Genomic DNA, 14,181 nt, shown 5'->3' with positions numbered 1-14,181 from the left:
CCAGAGTGTGTGTGTGGCTCTCCTCTTACCCATGCTGGGGTGAGCTGCAGACCTCATATCACACCCCAACACTTCCTTGGAACAGACCACAGCAGTCACACTATGGGGGCCAGAGAGACACTATATAGGACCAGGCCCAAGCCATCCTTACTGGCTGGGTACAGCCACCCCTGCTACCACCAGGGGTCACCAGCTAAGCTAGAGGAAGTTAGAGAGGCCAGGGAATGGGGGCTGGGGATGCCAGAAGTCCTTGGTCCCCCATCAGGCCCCTGGCCTTTGGAAAAGGGACACTGGAGGGACCCTGCTCAGAGCTGCTGCTCAAGGAGGGCAGAGGACCCATTCACATCCCCAGATGAGACGGAGCAGTGCAAGGCAGGTGAGCCAATGAGCAGGCAGTGGGCGCAAGCGGCAGAGGTTTATTAACCGTGAGTGATTGGAATGGGAGGGGGGGGATCCTGCCAGCCTAAGGGTGGCAGGTGGCAGGGTGGGCGGTGGGCAAGCTCAAGCAGGGAAGAAAGAGCTAATTCTGCTCTTTAGGGTCACAGCCAGCAGGCAGGGGAATCGGGGCCCCAGTCCAGTGCCCACCTTGCTGCCGGTGGAGCCTCCCTGGGCAGCATTTGCATAGTGACCAGCAAGAACCCACAGTTGTGGAGGGGCTCAGCCTGTCCTGAGGCTCTTTTACAAAAGGAGAATTTGAAGGCATTGGTGGGTCCCCAAATTAGCAAAAGACCCCTGGGCCCATCAGAGGGCTCAGTCCCAGGGGCGAGGCCAGTGAAGGGGCAGGGCAGAGCTATGGGGGCATCCCCCCAGCAGCAGGCAGAGCTGGGATCAGGGTGGTCCTTGAGAGTCCAGAGAAAAAAACGCAGACAAAGTCAGAACAAGGCCGTTGTAGAAAATCCACTCAGTGGGTAACAAAGAACAGTGGGTGTGGTGGGAGGTGCCAGTGGGGTTAGTGTACGCCTGGCTCTGGGCAAGTTCCTCCCTGGAGGAGGCAAGGAAGGTCTGGGGCCAACTGGCACCAGGGGCCGTCGTGGCCAGCCACATGGCCTTGGGACGCCTGCGTCCGTCCCAGGCAGAGAGCCCAGGCCAGAGCCCACCCACCCAGCACCTGCAAAAGCCCAGCCTTGACACTGGGGTCACTAAGTGAGGTACTTGGGTTGGTTCCCTGGATGGGCTGCCACTCCTGCTGTGGGAAGGTGCTGGTGGCCAGCCACCAGCCCCAGGCTAGAGGAGGGGCTCTGGGGGGTGAGTAAGAAGGACCCAGCTAGCAGGTCAGTGTTCCGCGGCAGTAAAAGTGGGGGCAAGAGATGACACTGACCCTGAGGGCAGAGAGGGACAAGGTAACACAGGCCTCGAGTGATTTGTGACGTTAGCAATCCAGGCCCCTGAAGAAGGGGTCACCTGAAGACAGAGATTCCCCAAGTGGGGTGAGGGGCACCAGAAGATGCAGCACCCCCAAAAACGTGGGGTTTCAAGACTCAGTGCTGGGGTCCTTCACTCCCGGCCGGGGGGACCAAGGGTAGCCGGGAGGAGGGATGAGCAGGCGCGTGGGGCTCCAGGAGCACCAGGGCACTGGGGCTGTAGGATGTCGGGCCCATGGACCTTGCGCAGGCAGGGCTGTGGCTGGGTGGGGGACCAGGATTTTCAGGGGCATGCAGGGTCCGGGCCGGGCGGGCCGGGCAGGGCTGGGGTCCCCCGGCTGCCCGGCCTGCGCAGCCCTAGCTCTCCTCCAGGTGGAGACTGATGAACTCCTGGATGCACCTGCGGTATTGCAGCTCGGTGGGGCTGCTGCCCGCCAGGGGGCCCAGCTGGCCGGGGGCCGCCTCAGCCTCTCGCATCTCCTCGGCCATGCGCGCGAGACGGAGCCTGCGGGAGGGGCGCAGTGTGAGGCAGCACCTCTGAGGACCCGGGACTCGCAGAGTCCCGCCCCCACGGCCGCGCGTGCTCACAGCGTAACGATGTCTGCGTTGGCCGCCTGCACGGCGATGGTTAGCGGGTCCTGCTGCTCCTGGTCCAAGGCGTGCTGGTCGGCTCCACGTTTCAGGAACAGGCAGACCTGGCTGGGAGCGGAGGGCCGTGTCTAGGCGAGGTGGGCTGGGCGCGGGTGAGGCCGGGAGGGGCAGGCTCAAGAGACTCACCCGGTGCGGCCCAGGAGCGTAGCGTGGTGCAGGGGCGCCCGGCCCCGGCTGTCTCTTTGGTTAACGTCTGCTCCGTTTTGCAGAAGGAATTCACAGATGATCAAGGAACCCTGGGGAGCCGGGCGCCTAGGACTGAGCCAAGAAATGGCCCCCTACAGGGCCCCCACACCAGGGCCCTCGGCCCTGCATGCCCAGCCAGGACAAGCCTGCGCTCCACCCGGGAGAGGATGCACACGTTGGCGTGCAGCTTCCTGCCACACTCACCCCTAGCACGGCCTGCACCAGCGGCGTTTTGCCTTCGTCCTCTGCGTCAGCCCAGTTTACCTCCGCCCCGTGGGCCAACGCTGCAGCCAGCGCAGGGAGGTCGCGAGTACGCGCTGCGCGGTGAGCCAGAAGTCCAGGATGCAGCTCACGCACATCTGCCAACCCCCAGGCCTCGGCCTCGGCCTCGGCCTCGGCCTCACCACTGGACTCCTCTGACTCTGCACCCTCTGCGGGAAGATGGACAGGGTTAGGGTCTTTGACTTCACTGGGTGGGGGTATACCAGGGCTGCCGCGAGATGGAAAGGTGTGTACCAACCTTCCTCAGTGACACTGTCCACCACTGAGCCCGCACCAAAGGCCAGGACGTCTGAACTGCCATCAGAGCTGCCTCCCAGGCCACTGTCGCTGCTTAGACCTGCAGGGCCACAGGCTGGTGAGGCCCCTGACTCTTCCCAGAACCGCAGGGAAGGCTTAGCCCCACTGGCCCTCCAGGGGACCTGGGAAGGGGCAGAACCAGCCCTAGCTAGGAAAGAGGAAAGGATGAAGAACAACCAGGCCTCAAAGGAGCCAAGGGTAGCCCAGGGCCAGGTTTTGAGGTCTTCAGGTACTGGAAGCCCAGCCTGGCCAGCAGGGAAGAAGCCAGACCTCAGAAAAGCCTGAGGCTTAGGGCCAGGGCCACAGCGCCCTCTGCTGCCTGCAGTCACCCGCTCCTCATTCCCATCATGCACATAGGCCCTCCAGCAGTGTGGGTGCACGCGCGTGCACACACACACACACACACACACACAGCTCTTAACAGTCCCAGTTTCAGCCTCCAGGTTGGTGAACAAGAAAGCCCTGCTAAAGCTCCAGCTCTCCCCACAGCCAGCCCAACCTCCTTGTGACACTGCCTAGCTCTGTCCCTCCTATGTGGAAAAGCTGTCCTTTCTGTCCCTGAGCACTTGTCCATACACCAGGGAGTCTTCACTGGCTCCCCTTCTTCTTTCCTGGATGGGGTGGCAGCCCCCAAAGGGGGTGGGCAGCAGGGGATGGGGCCTCCCAGAACTTACTGCGTGGACCGGCCCCCGCAGCCCCTGCATCGAAGTAGGAGAAGAGGGAGTCCAGCTCATCGGGACAGAAGAGGGAATCCCGGCGGAACTTGCGCTCCAAGGTGCCTGCTGCTGGGGGGTGGGCCACATGTTCAGAGGGGGAAACTGAGCACCAGGATAGGAGGGTGCCCCAGGCCACATTGGGAGTTGGACAGAGTCTCCAACCCACCTCCCACCATGACTCTCAGGGATCGGGGGCTCAGACCCAGAGAATGGCAAGCAACCTTGTTGGTGATCCTGCCCAGGTTTATAAATGGGTGTGGCTGCTAACAGCCCTCTCACCTGAGGACAGAGCAGCCACTGAGGGAAGGACAGGTTCAAGCCGGACCTTGCGGCGGGTGGTGGGAGCACGGGGGGAGCTGTGGGAGCGCTGGCACTTCTGTGCTCGCCAATGCCTGGGGGCATCTCGGGCCAGTGCTGTTGGAGGCTTCCGCAGAAACTTCTTTTCCACGTATTTGTCCTTGATCCAGGCCTCCTTGTCCTGCCTGGACCAGGGGCAAACATGAGTCTGCATTCACTGGCTGAGGCTCCTCTGGCCAAGTTGGGCTGCACCCCACCTCACCTGGGGCTGCTGGCTGTGGGCTTCCTGCTGCCCAGGCCCTCATACTGGGCCTCATAGATCTGGTTCATGGTGCTATTTCCAAGCTCACACATCAGCTGGTGAGAGAAGGGTGTGTGGACGTCCGTACAAGCTCAAAAGACCCCACTCCCACCCAACCCAGGGTCCTAGAGGACTTTAAGAGCACCCCCCCCACACCTTCAGTAGCTCTGGCTCCCAGGAATCCAGTGTCAGGGACCGAACCTTGGAGCAGTGGACACCCAGACTCCTGGGCAGCAAGGAGATAGGGCTGGGTCAGGTTGCAGCTCCACCTGGCTTGGCCCTGCCCCACCCCACCGAGTCAGGGAGGCCACCTGTGGATGCCTGAGCACTCAATGCAGAGTAGCACGCCAAGGTTGATGCTGGCCCAGCGGGGGTCTGGCTGGCCACAGTCGCCACACTGGCCATTGCCAGCCACGCTCTGTACCCGTTGTAGCACACTCTCACCCTTGACACCGCGTTCCCGAGAGTCCGTGGCAGAATCGATGCTGCTTGTGGACGGAGATGCTGTGCGGTCCAGCCTCTGGGACAGTGTGAGGGGCCATTCAGCCCGACTCCCCTGCAGGCCCTTCCCCCACCCCAGTCAGGGGCCCTCGAGCACAATCCAAGACACACACAGGTGTGCACACATTCAGCACGCACACGCGTGTACATGGCACAGCACACACACATGCAGCCTGCAGGAGCTGCCTCAGGGACACACAGGCAAGCATGTACAAGTGGAAGGGCAGGGTGGGCCCCACCTCGCCGTAGCAGCTGTCTGGGCTCTCGCGGTAGGCAGAGGCAATGCTGGCCTGCACAGCTTGCACCCAGGCCTGCCTGAGCTTCTCCGAGTCGGCCTGCAGCATGCAGCTCCTGGAGGGAGGGGCTGGTTACGCTGGGTGGGTGGGGCTCCCCCCCCTGCCCTGGGCTGGGCCTCCTCACTTGGTGGGCGACACGACCTCAAAGCAGAACCTCCGCTCGATGTCCTCACAGGGCTTCACGGAGCACAGGCGGAGGTCATCCACCACCACAGTCAGCGCATCCTGTGGGCAGCAACACCACTGTGGACATCTATCTGCTCACCCCCACCTGGCACCGACCACCTGTTTTCTTCTTCACCTTAGAGATCTCCAGCAATCTATTCCAAACTCCCTGTTACCTGACCATTCGGGCCTGGTGTCCATCAGTATCCTCAGCTCTGTGCCAACCCCCATTGACTAACCCACCCCATAGTCCAGGTGGGGAGGGGTCCAGCCACCAGGACCCCAACCCAACGCACCTTGAGTTTCTTCTGGTAAACAAGTTGGCTGTTCTGAATGGAGAACCAGCGCCTGGTGAAGTGGATGGGCAGGGGGTCAGGCAGCGCTGGCCCCATGTCCACTCTGCTCTTGGCCCAGCCTGCCCTCAGCCCTGCCTGAGAAAGGCCCTCACCGGTTCCATGTCTTGAAGGCATTGCTGGCTCTCTTGAAGAGGTAGCCCTCCATCACCACGCCACTGGGCGCATCCACGTTGAATTCCACTTTTGACTCATCATAGGAGAAGTCCTGGGGAATGCAGAGCCAGCCCTCAGGGAGTGGCCACCACCAGAAGACCCCGCCATCCTCCCAGGCTCACCCAGAGTGAAGGACAAACTGAGGTACGTGCTCAGACAGGAGACCCTCTGCCTGGTACTGCAACTTCCTGACTGGGTGAGACCCCCTGCCCAAGACCCCGCAGGCAGACCTTGGCATTCACAGCTGGGCTGGAGCTCTCCAATCCCCCCCCCCCCACCAGCTTACAGGACAAGAGGGCTGCAATCAGGAAGGAAGCCCCCTCCACCACCACCCCCCCCCCCCGCATCCTGAGTGCCCCGTGCATGTCGCCAGCTGGGTCAGCTCCAGCAGCCTGACAGAGCTCCATTGAGGAGCCAGAGCCTTGGGTGTCCCGTGTGTCCTCCGTCCAAGCAGGCCAGGCCAGAGGAGGAGAGGTCTGGCCACCTGCTCTCAGGCTGAGTGGGGGCAGGAAGGCACAGCTGCCACCACTCCCTCAGGTGGGGGAAGGGGTCCGGCTTCAGCCTGCATCTTGCTGGTGTCAGCAACCAGCCCACAGGTGGCGGGTGCAGTCCCGGCCTTTGGAGGTGGTGGGAGGTGTCCGTGGTGCTGAAGTGCCCCAGGCGGGGAGGGCCTGGCTTCCCCTTGCAATGCCCATGCCCACACGCCCCAGAGTGGATAATCTCACCTGCAGTAGTGTCTGAGGGCCAGAGGAGGAGTGGGTGGGAGGGGAAAAGACAGCCAGTGAGTGAGGGCCCTCCCACCACCCACAGTAGCCCCACCCCTACCATCCCACTGCCTCAGGCCCACCAGAGTGGCTCCCACCTGCAGCCCACCCCCATCTGGGTGATGGCCCAGGCCACTGTGCAGCAGGTGAGCCAAGGCCAAGGACCAGCAACCCTCGGGCAGGAGGCCTCAGGTCCCAGCTCCAGCCCTTCCTCGTGCCCAGCCCACACTGTGAAGCTCCCAAGGATGGGACTCATCCCTCTCGCTGCACATTCCAGAGGGACGCAGCCTCGGCCTGGCAGAGAGGGCATGGGCCTGGCGGGGAGGTTGGGCCTGCAGCTCTGCCTATGGCCCCAGGTTGGGACCTCAGGGAGGTGGGCAGGGGGGTGGGGGGATTGGGGGGTGAGGCTGAGAGCAGGCTCCGGGAGCCTCACCCGCTGCTGGATCGCCGCGTGCTTGCGCTCCATCTCTCGCTTCTCCACGGCAGAGTCGATCACCAGCTGGTCCAGCTGTGGGGTTGGGGGCATCAGAGAGGCAGTGAGCCCCTCCCCTGAGACCCTGGCCCGGGTCCACCTTCCCCAGGCTCACCTCAGCTGCCAGCTTTTTCATGTAGGGGTCCAGCTGGTGCAGGAGGCTGTAGCCCTGCTGGAAGAAGCTGTGCTGGGCGTGCATGAAGGACAGCATCTGCAGGCACAGGGGCCAGTGAGCAGGGCTCTCTGCACGGGCCTGCTCACAGGTACCCCCCACAAGCACTCACAGAATCCAAGATCTCAAACTTCTTCTTGGCCTGGAGGACATTAATCTGCCAGAGGAGGAGCAAACAGGCCAGGTCTCAGGGCCAGGAACCCATGGCTTCACCTGACCAGAGCCCATTCAGGCTGCCAGTGGTCCTGAGAGCCCCAGGTCATCCTCAGTGTCTTGCCATGCCAGCCTCAATCTCCCATGTTGGACACAGGGTCCTATCCAGGCGAAGCCAAGAATCTCACCCCTGCCTTCCTGTTGAAGGTCCTCAAGCCCCCAGCCCACACCGCTCATCCCCACCTCTTGACTCGTGCAGGACAGACCCCTCCCTGTTTCAGGAGCCAACCTCTCAGCTGACCTGGAGCACATAGTCCAGGGCTAGGTGGCGGAAGCACTTCCGGGTGAGGGTGAGGGCACCCGTGGCCTCCTCCACCTCATGGGGCCGATGCCTTGGGGCCTGAGCATTCCGCACCAAGGAGAGCTCCATGTCCTCCCGCACCTTATCAAACTGCTTCTTCGTCTCCTTGAACTTCCGTACATCCCTGAAGGCCAGTGTTGGGTCAAAGGTCAGAGGCTGGAGAAGGGATGTGCTGACCCAACCTCTAACAGCCTTTCCTCTACTCCCAGCTTCTCCTCTGCTGCTGGGCAGGGCCTCCTTTCTTGCTCACTCTCCTGGCCCCCACCCCACCCCGGCCACCAGCCCCTTCCCCTGCTCCCTGCTCCAGGATCTCTCCAGCCCTTCACACCTTACTCCAGACCCAGTGATCCAAAGTCAACAAACATCTCCCCTGGGGTACCCCCAGCAACCCAACCACACCTATGGGGACTGAGCTGGACCCTGGGTCCTCCAACCAGCCTTGAGACCTTGGTCTGGATACCCTTGGCCACTCCCCTGTCCTGGAGATGAAGCACAACCTTGGGGCTTGGACCACTCACTCTTTGACAAAATTGTGCAGCTGCTGTCTCACAGACCTCTGGGCCTGGTCAAACAGGATCTGGGGACAGAGGCAGGGAGGAGCTTGTGGGGGTTTGTCCCTACAGAACAACCCAGTGGAGGCCCCATCCATCCCCGCAGTGAGAATCAGGAGAGTTCTGCCCTCCTACCCAGACCTGCCTGGGCCCAACTCTGCAGAGGGTGCTACCAGTGCAGCCTGTTCTGTACCAGGAGCTGGCCTCGGGGGGCCAGAGAATGACTCCCAGCCTGGGTTGGTGCCCAGAGGCAACAGCTGTGACCACCTGCCCCTCTTTCCACCTGGCCCTCAGCCAGTCTACAGACTAATGCTGTCAGATGGGCTCCTCCTTCAGCTACACCCACAGTGCTCACATGGGCAGCACATAACAGCCACCGGAGGCTGCCCACCCTTAGCAAGAAGGGCTCCATCAGAGCCAGCCTGGGGAGAAGTGGGGCATGGTGGTGAGGGCTTCATAGTGGAGGGGCTTCAGGGTCCCCCCACAGCACTCAGAATCAAACCCTCATGTAGAGGAGGGCTGGGCCCAACCAGGACAGGCAAAGAGACAGGAACTCAGCGGAGCCACCCTGAGCAGGTTTATTTCTGAACTTCCCTGCAGGGGTGGGGGCCCCCGCGTTTACTCTGGGCTCCAGTTCCCAGTCCACGCCCCGCCATGTGCCTCAGCCTGTTCTGTGTGTCTGTCCCCATCAGTCCTGGCCCTGCCCAAACGGCGAGGGCAAGTCTCGCAGGGATGATGCAGGGTCAGCTGGGACGATGGAAGGAGTACTCTGCTTAGCTGGGAGATCTGGATGAGCTTCGAGGTCCCCCCCACCTTGAGACCCCACTGCCCATGGCCCTAGGTTGTGCTACTTCCCCTGCCTCTAGGACCCAGTCTGTCTCTCACCTGGGACAGGGCAGGGCTCCCAAAGGAGGCCTCCACACCCCACTGACTCACAGACATGGGTGGCCACCACTCTCACAGACTGGATGTGTAGGACATGGCCTCCCTCATGGGTGGCCACCCACTTGGCTCCCTGTGAGCTAGTTAGTCTGTTCCAGGCCAGGGAGGGCCTTTGGGAGCTGGTGGAGGCAGCATGATGGAGGCTGGGGCCTCACACCCATGAGGCTCACCGTGTGGTAGTTGACCATCTCCTGCAGGCTGTCTCCAAACCTCTGCAGACATTCCTGGGGAGAAGAGCAAGAGGGCTGAGGCCATGGTGCCGGTGGCACCTCACCATGTCCAAAGGGTCCCCTCCCTGCCCACAGGCTACCGAGCTGCACCTGAGCAGAGTCCAGACACCTGCTCATGAGCCTGGGCACCCTTGAGGGGCTGTCTCCCTGCTCCACCCCCACCTGGTGGTCAAAAGCCAGCTGGCACCTCACCGAGATGACGGTGTCACCTTGGCACTGCTGGGACAGGTCACGGACACCACTCACAAAGAGCCTGTTGGTGGTGACGTAGGCCTTGCCGGCCTCGATCATGCCACTGCACAGCTTGACCAGCTATGGATGGGACAGAGCAGGAAGGGTGAGGGTCTGGCAGCTCCTATGAGCAATGCTCACAATGGCCGAGAGGTCCATTCCAGCCAGAGAGAAGTACACAGCTCCCCAGGGAGGTCAGTGCGAGGTCAGAACTCAACTCAGGGCCCACTGGTGCCCAGGATGCAGCTGCCCCTGAGCAGCCTGCATAAGCCTGCTGGCACACAGGACAGTCCATGGTCTGGGCTCTGGAGCAGCAGACTGGGCAGGCCAGGGGAACTTAAAGTAGGGTGCCAGGGCTGGGGTGTGATGTGGCACTTCAGACTTAAAGGCAGCCAGTGTGGGCTCATGGCACTGACAGTCCCTTCTTCCTCCCCGGCACTGATTCTGTCACCCCCCAGGTCCCCAACCCAGGTACACTGGGCACAACCACACAGCAGCTGTCCCTCGTTCAGCAGCCAGCAGAGGCCTGGGTGACATGCCTGGGTCAGCCCCTCAAGGGGATGAGACTCACGTATATGCACATGGTATGTGCACCCTGGGATGTGTGTGGGAGGACACGGATGGGGGAGTCAGGGGCAGATCCAGGTACCGAGCATGCACATGAGTGTTTGCACACTGCTGGGTGTGCATGAGCTCCTAAGTCCTGAAAAGCCAGTCCTGCTTTCAGACTAGGGGGCTAGGATGGGCAGGCAGAGCCACACTGACCCTCCCTGTGCCCCAGGCCTCCCCCTCACCTTATCCAGTTTGGCCTCAATCTCGACCACATCTGTCTCTACCTCATCGATGGTGGCCCTGCAACAAGAACAGGTGGCTGGGATCAATCTGCAGCCCGCTGTGCTGACTAGGGGACAGACTTGGGCTTCATCTCCCCTTGCACCTCCCCCAGGGGGGGTCTGCTATAGAAAGAAGCTTCCAGGAAACTGAGGTTGGGAGAGGTGATCACTATGTCCTGAGGGCAAGAGGGAAGAGACCCAGGTTCAGCAACTCTGGAGCCATCCAGCAACCAGCATCACCCCAGGAAGAGGCTACATTGGTGGTAACACCCTCTGCCCAACTGAGACAAAAGGCCTCAACCCCTGAGGACACCTGGGAGCCAGAGAGCCACAGAGGTGGTGCTCATGACAGCCTGGGCCAAGCCTTGCTGAGGAGCAAAATAAAGCCCCAAACCAGCTGAGAAGTGGGGTCCACCAGCTCCTCAACCCCAAAACTCCAAAAAGCACAGTCCGCCTGGAGGGAGAAGTGGGTCAGGTCTCCCCAGAGCCCACTCCCATCAGGGCAGCTTGACAATGGGGCTGCCATGGGGCGGGAAGAGTTAAGGAATGACATCACCGGGAGAAGCCAGGGGAGAATCCCGGAAGCCAGAGGCAGATGGATCAGGCACGTGACACCCCCACCCTCTGGGAACAGGAAATAAGGAAATAGGGCCAGGATCCCAGCAGTCCCCCACCCTGCACAGTCAACTCAGCTGGTGAACCAAGCCCATCTGACCGGCCTGGGATGAGGAACCCGGCGGGGGGGGGGGGGCAGGGGGGGGTATAGGCACAGGCTGGGGCAGAGGCAGTCTTCCAGGGACAAGTCTTGGGTGGGGGGTCCAACAGAGGGGAGGCCACCCAGGTCTAGCATCCCCTCACCCCTTGCTATCCCCACTCCCTGGACAAGCAGAGAAAGGAGGAGTTTCCAAACTTAGAGAACGGACCTACAGGTCACATGGGACACGGTCTGGTGGGTCTGGTGTGTCCTTAAGTAGGAGCTGGGACTGAAATGGCCAGGCTGTCCCAGCCAGGAACTATCAAAGGTCCTGTCTGCCCATGCTGGCCGGACATCAGCTGTTCTGGGAGCAGCCCCCACCTCTGGAGAGGCTAAGGGAACCTAAGTCCTGGAGCAAAGAGGGGACGAAGGAAATGGAGTTTCAGCAGCTGCTTGGACCATGGGTGACCTGTGTGTGCCACACCAGCCTGCCAGGCTTAGGAAGAGTGCCTGGAACTACTGCCCAACCCATACCTCCTGGAGGAGTGGACACAGGGAAGTTCAGACTCTGGACTTTTGACCACTGGTTTGAGAGTCCCAGAACAGAGAAGGGAGCGCCTGCCCAGAAGAGTGCTATGGGGTCACCCTGGCTCCCCTGAGAAGGCCAGATGACTGGACAGCTGCACCCAGAGCTACTGCCCTTGACCAGGAGCCTGTCTTTAGGAGATGGCAAGGGCCGTGCTGGGCCCCGAGTGACAGCCGTGCTCGCGGGGACAGGGTGGGTGCTCAGTAGAGGTTCAGCAGGAGCCCTTCTTCTCCTTTCCTCAGTCTGGGACCTGAGGTCTTTCTCTGGCTCCCTGTAGCTGGGCCAGGGGAGGAGGCCCCTCCACCAAAGCCCTGACTCAGCGCCTGAAGCCCCACCCAGGGGGCGGGCCATGACACCCTGAGGTGGTGCCCCTTCCTCAGCTTCTCAGGACCCCCACCACAGTGCCCCTGGTCGAGGGGGTATCCCTGAGGCTGTTACGAGCCCCTCCCCAGGCCAGGAGACCCCAAGCATGCTTGAGGACTAGGCTCTCCATGCTTCCACATACTCCCACAGCCCCACCCTCAAATGAGCTACACCTGAAGGTGATGGACAGAGGCTCTGCCAGCTCCAGTTAGATCACAGCCCACCCCAATGCATGGAGCCAGGCTTCCACAGCCTTAAGACCAAGGTGCAGGAGGCATCTTCAACCCCAGCCCCTGCTCACAGGCAGGCTCCAGGCACCTCCCCCCAGAGAGAGACACTCCAAGCAGTTCAACAGGCTGGCTGTGGGAGGGGAGGCCCAGGATTAAATGGGGTTCCAGTCCCTCATATGCCCATCCACAGTGGGAGGAAGAGCCACAGGCTTCTGAGTAAGGGTGAAGTTGGGTGCCTCAGTCTGGATCAAGCCGCAGGTAAGAGGCCCTGGCCATGACTCCCCCACAACCCAGGTCCAAGATTCTGGGCGCCTGAGTCACTCAGATCAGTCAGCAATGGAAGATGGGAGAACCCAGAGGATGACCTCCAGTCTCTCTGCCCAGGGCCTGGGGCCACTCTGGGCCAACCCTGACCCTCTGAACTCCAGGCTCCCGAAGGCGTCTGTTAATGACTCCTTGTGAGGTGGTTTTGCAAGAGGCTGGCTCTAAGGATGCTGAGGCAGGCTCCCAGAAACCCAGCATGCACATGCAAGAATGTCCAAGAATACACATGCAGAAGCATGACACAGGCTCATGCACAAACATGCATGCATGCAGTGGCAGAGTGTTTATACATATGTGCTCCAGAGAATGGGGTGCAAACATGTGCGTGGACATGTGTACCTGGTCTTAGAACACACCTCTACACAGACTAAGGTGTTTACAGCACAACACACTCAGTATGTGAATCCATAGGGACAGGTAATACACACACATGCGTGCCTCTAACCATCATCAGTCTAAGTGAATGCACAAAGCATGTCAGTCCAGGGTACAGCTCACCCACACATCCAGGTACATGGTGTGGCACCTCAAAGGGGGCAGAGTGGCAAAGCTCACACATGTGCACCTACACATGTGCATGTGCAGAGGCATGTGGCCTCACGAAGGGGCGTACTTGCAAACTGCATATGGGAAGTGCTTCATTACTGTTTGCCAAATGTCGTCCAACCATTGAAACAGATGCACACTTGTGTACACGTCCATGAATATGTGGTTCATGCAGATGTGCATGCCTGCATGCTCAGGAATAATGAAAGGTACACAAACCCCCAGTGGATACTTGTCCTTTCCCACCATCCTGGACAGCCCCCACCCTCCAGGCCCTGTGGTCAAATTACCCTTCATTCCTACCAAGTGGCCTACTCTAGGCCCTAAACGTAGCAACAGCTGCCTGTACCCATGCATTGCTCTGGACACATGGGCTAAAACAGAGTCGAGCGAGGGATGAACACCCTGGACCCAGACAACCTTGCCCAGAGCTGGGCTGCAGGGTGGCTGGGGGGAGGGGGGGGACCTCAGCCAGTGCAGGTTGCTACAGCAGAAAAGTGTAGATACAAAGCGGGGGTGGACAGTGCTGGAGATGGCCGTCCCCACAACTGCCCAGCCGGACACTGATGCACGGGGGCTGGGACGCCCACGCTCACCCCCTCCGAGCGAGGTGAGCCACACAGGGGCGTCTTTTGTTCTAGTCCCCCGGGGCGGGGGCGGGACGGGGCCGCTGCTTTGTCCGGAGCGGGTCCCTCCGCCTCGGTCTCCGGCGGCCACAGCTCGGTCGCAACGCTGAGCAACGCCGCCCGCACAAAGGCGGCTCGCTGCCCCCGCCCGCACCCCTCTCCCGGCGGCCAGGACGCACCTGAAGCGCGGCGAGTCCTTGATGCACTCCTCGAACTCCACCGTCATGGCTGCAGTGGCAGGGCGCTCACTGGACCGAGGACCGCGGCGCGCCGAGCGGCACCCCCGGCCGCCCGCCCGCGCTCGGCGCCCGCCCGCCCCGGAATGAGGCCGCCGCGCCGCCGCCCCGCCCCGCCTGTCACTGCCGGGGAGCGTCGCCAAAGTCCGCCGCCGCCGCGCGCGCTGCCTGCTGTCACAGCCAGGGAGCGTCGCCGAACCCGCCACCGCGCACCACTGCTTTCACCTCCGGGGAGTGTCACCAAACGCCCTCCCTGTGTCCACTGCCACAGGGTCGGGGAGTTTGATGGGCCGAGACAGTTGGGC

At 61.6% G+C, this 14,181-nt stretch overlaps 1 protein-coding gene across 1 annotated transcript; it reads right to left on the bottom strand.

The window, feature by feature from the left end:
- Positions 1-401: 401 nt before the first annotated feature.
- Positions 402-14,005, bottom strand: ACAP3 (ArfGAP with coiled-coil, ankyrin repeat and PH domains 3). Its single transcript, XM_081305481.1, has 24 exons — positions 13,820-14,005; positions 10,233-10,290; positions 9,400-9,519; positions 9,148-9,201; positions 8,003-8,061; positions 7,425-7,608; positions 7,083-7,127; positions 6,914-7,009; positions 6,760-6,834; positions 6,288-6,299; positions 5,502-5,614; positions 5,350-5,401; positions 5,013-5,113; positions 4,832-4,943; positions 4,403-4,611; positions 4,248-4,317; positions 4,053-4,147; positions 3,773-3,975; positions 3,452-3,559; positions 2,719-2,817; positions 2,403-2,629; positions 2,139-2,248; positions 1,950-2,060; positions 402-1,866 (listed from the first exon to the last, which is right to left on the bottom strand). Exons 1-24 carry the CDS (start codon positions 13,864-13,866, stop codon positions 1,719-1,721), a joined length of 2,508 nt encoding a protein of 835 aa, XP_081161607.1. The 5' UTR covers positions 13,867-14,005; the 3' UTR covers positions 402-1,718.
- Between the last annotated feature and the right edge of the window lie 176 nt (positions 14,006-14,181).

This window comes from Spermophilus citellus (assembly GCF_964194105.1).
Source record: "Spermophilus citellus genome assembly, chromosome: 9".
Classification (NCBI taxonomy): domain Eukaryota; kingdom Metazoa; phylum Chordata; class Mammalia; order Rodentia; family Sciuridae; genus Spermophilus; species Spermophilus citellus.
The sequence above is the reverse complement of the archived record's forward strand: the minus strand, read 5'-3'. Positions and strand labels throughout refer to the sequence as shown.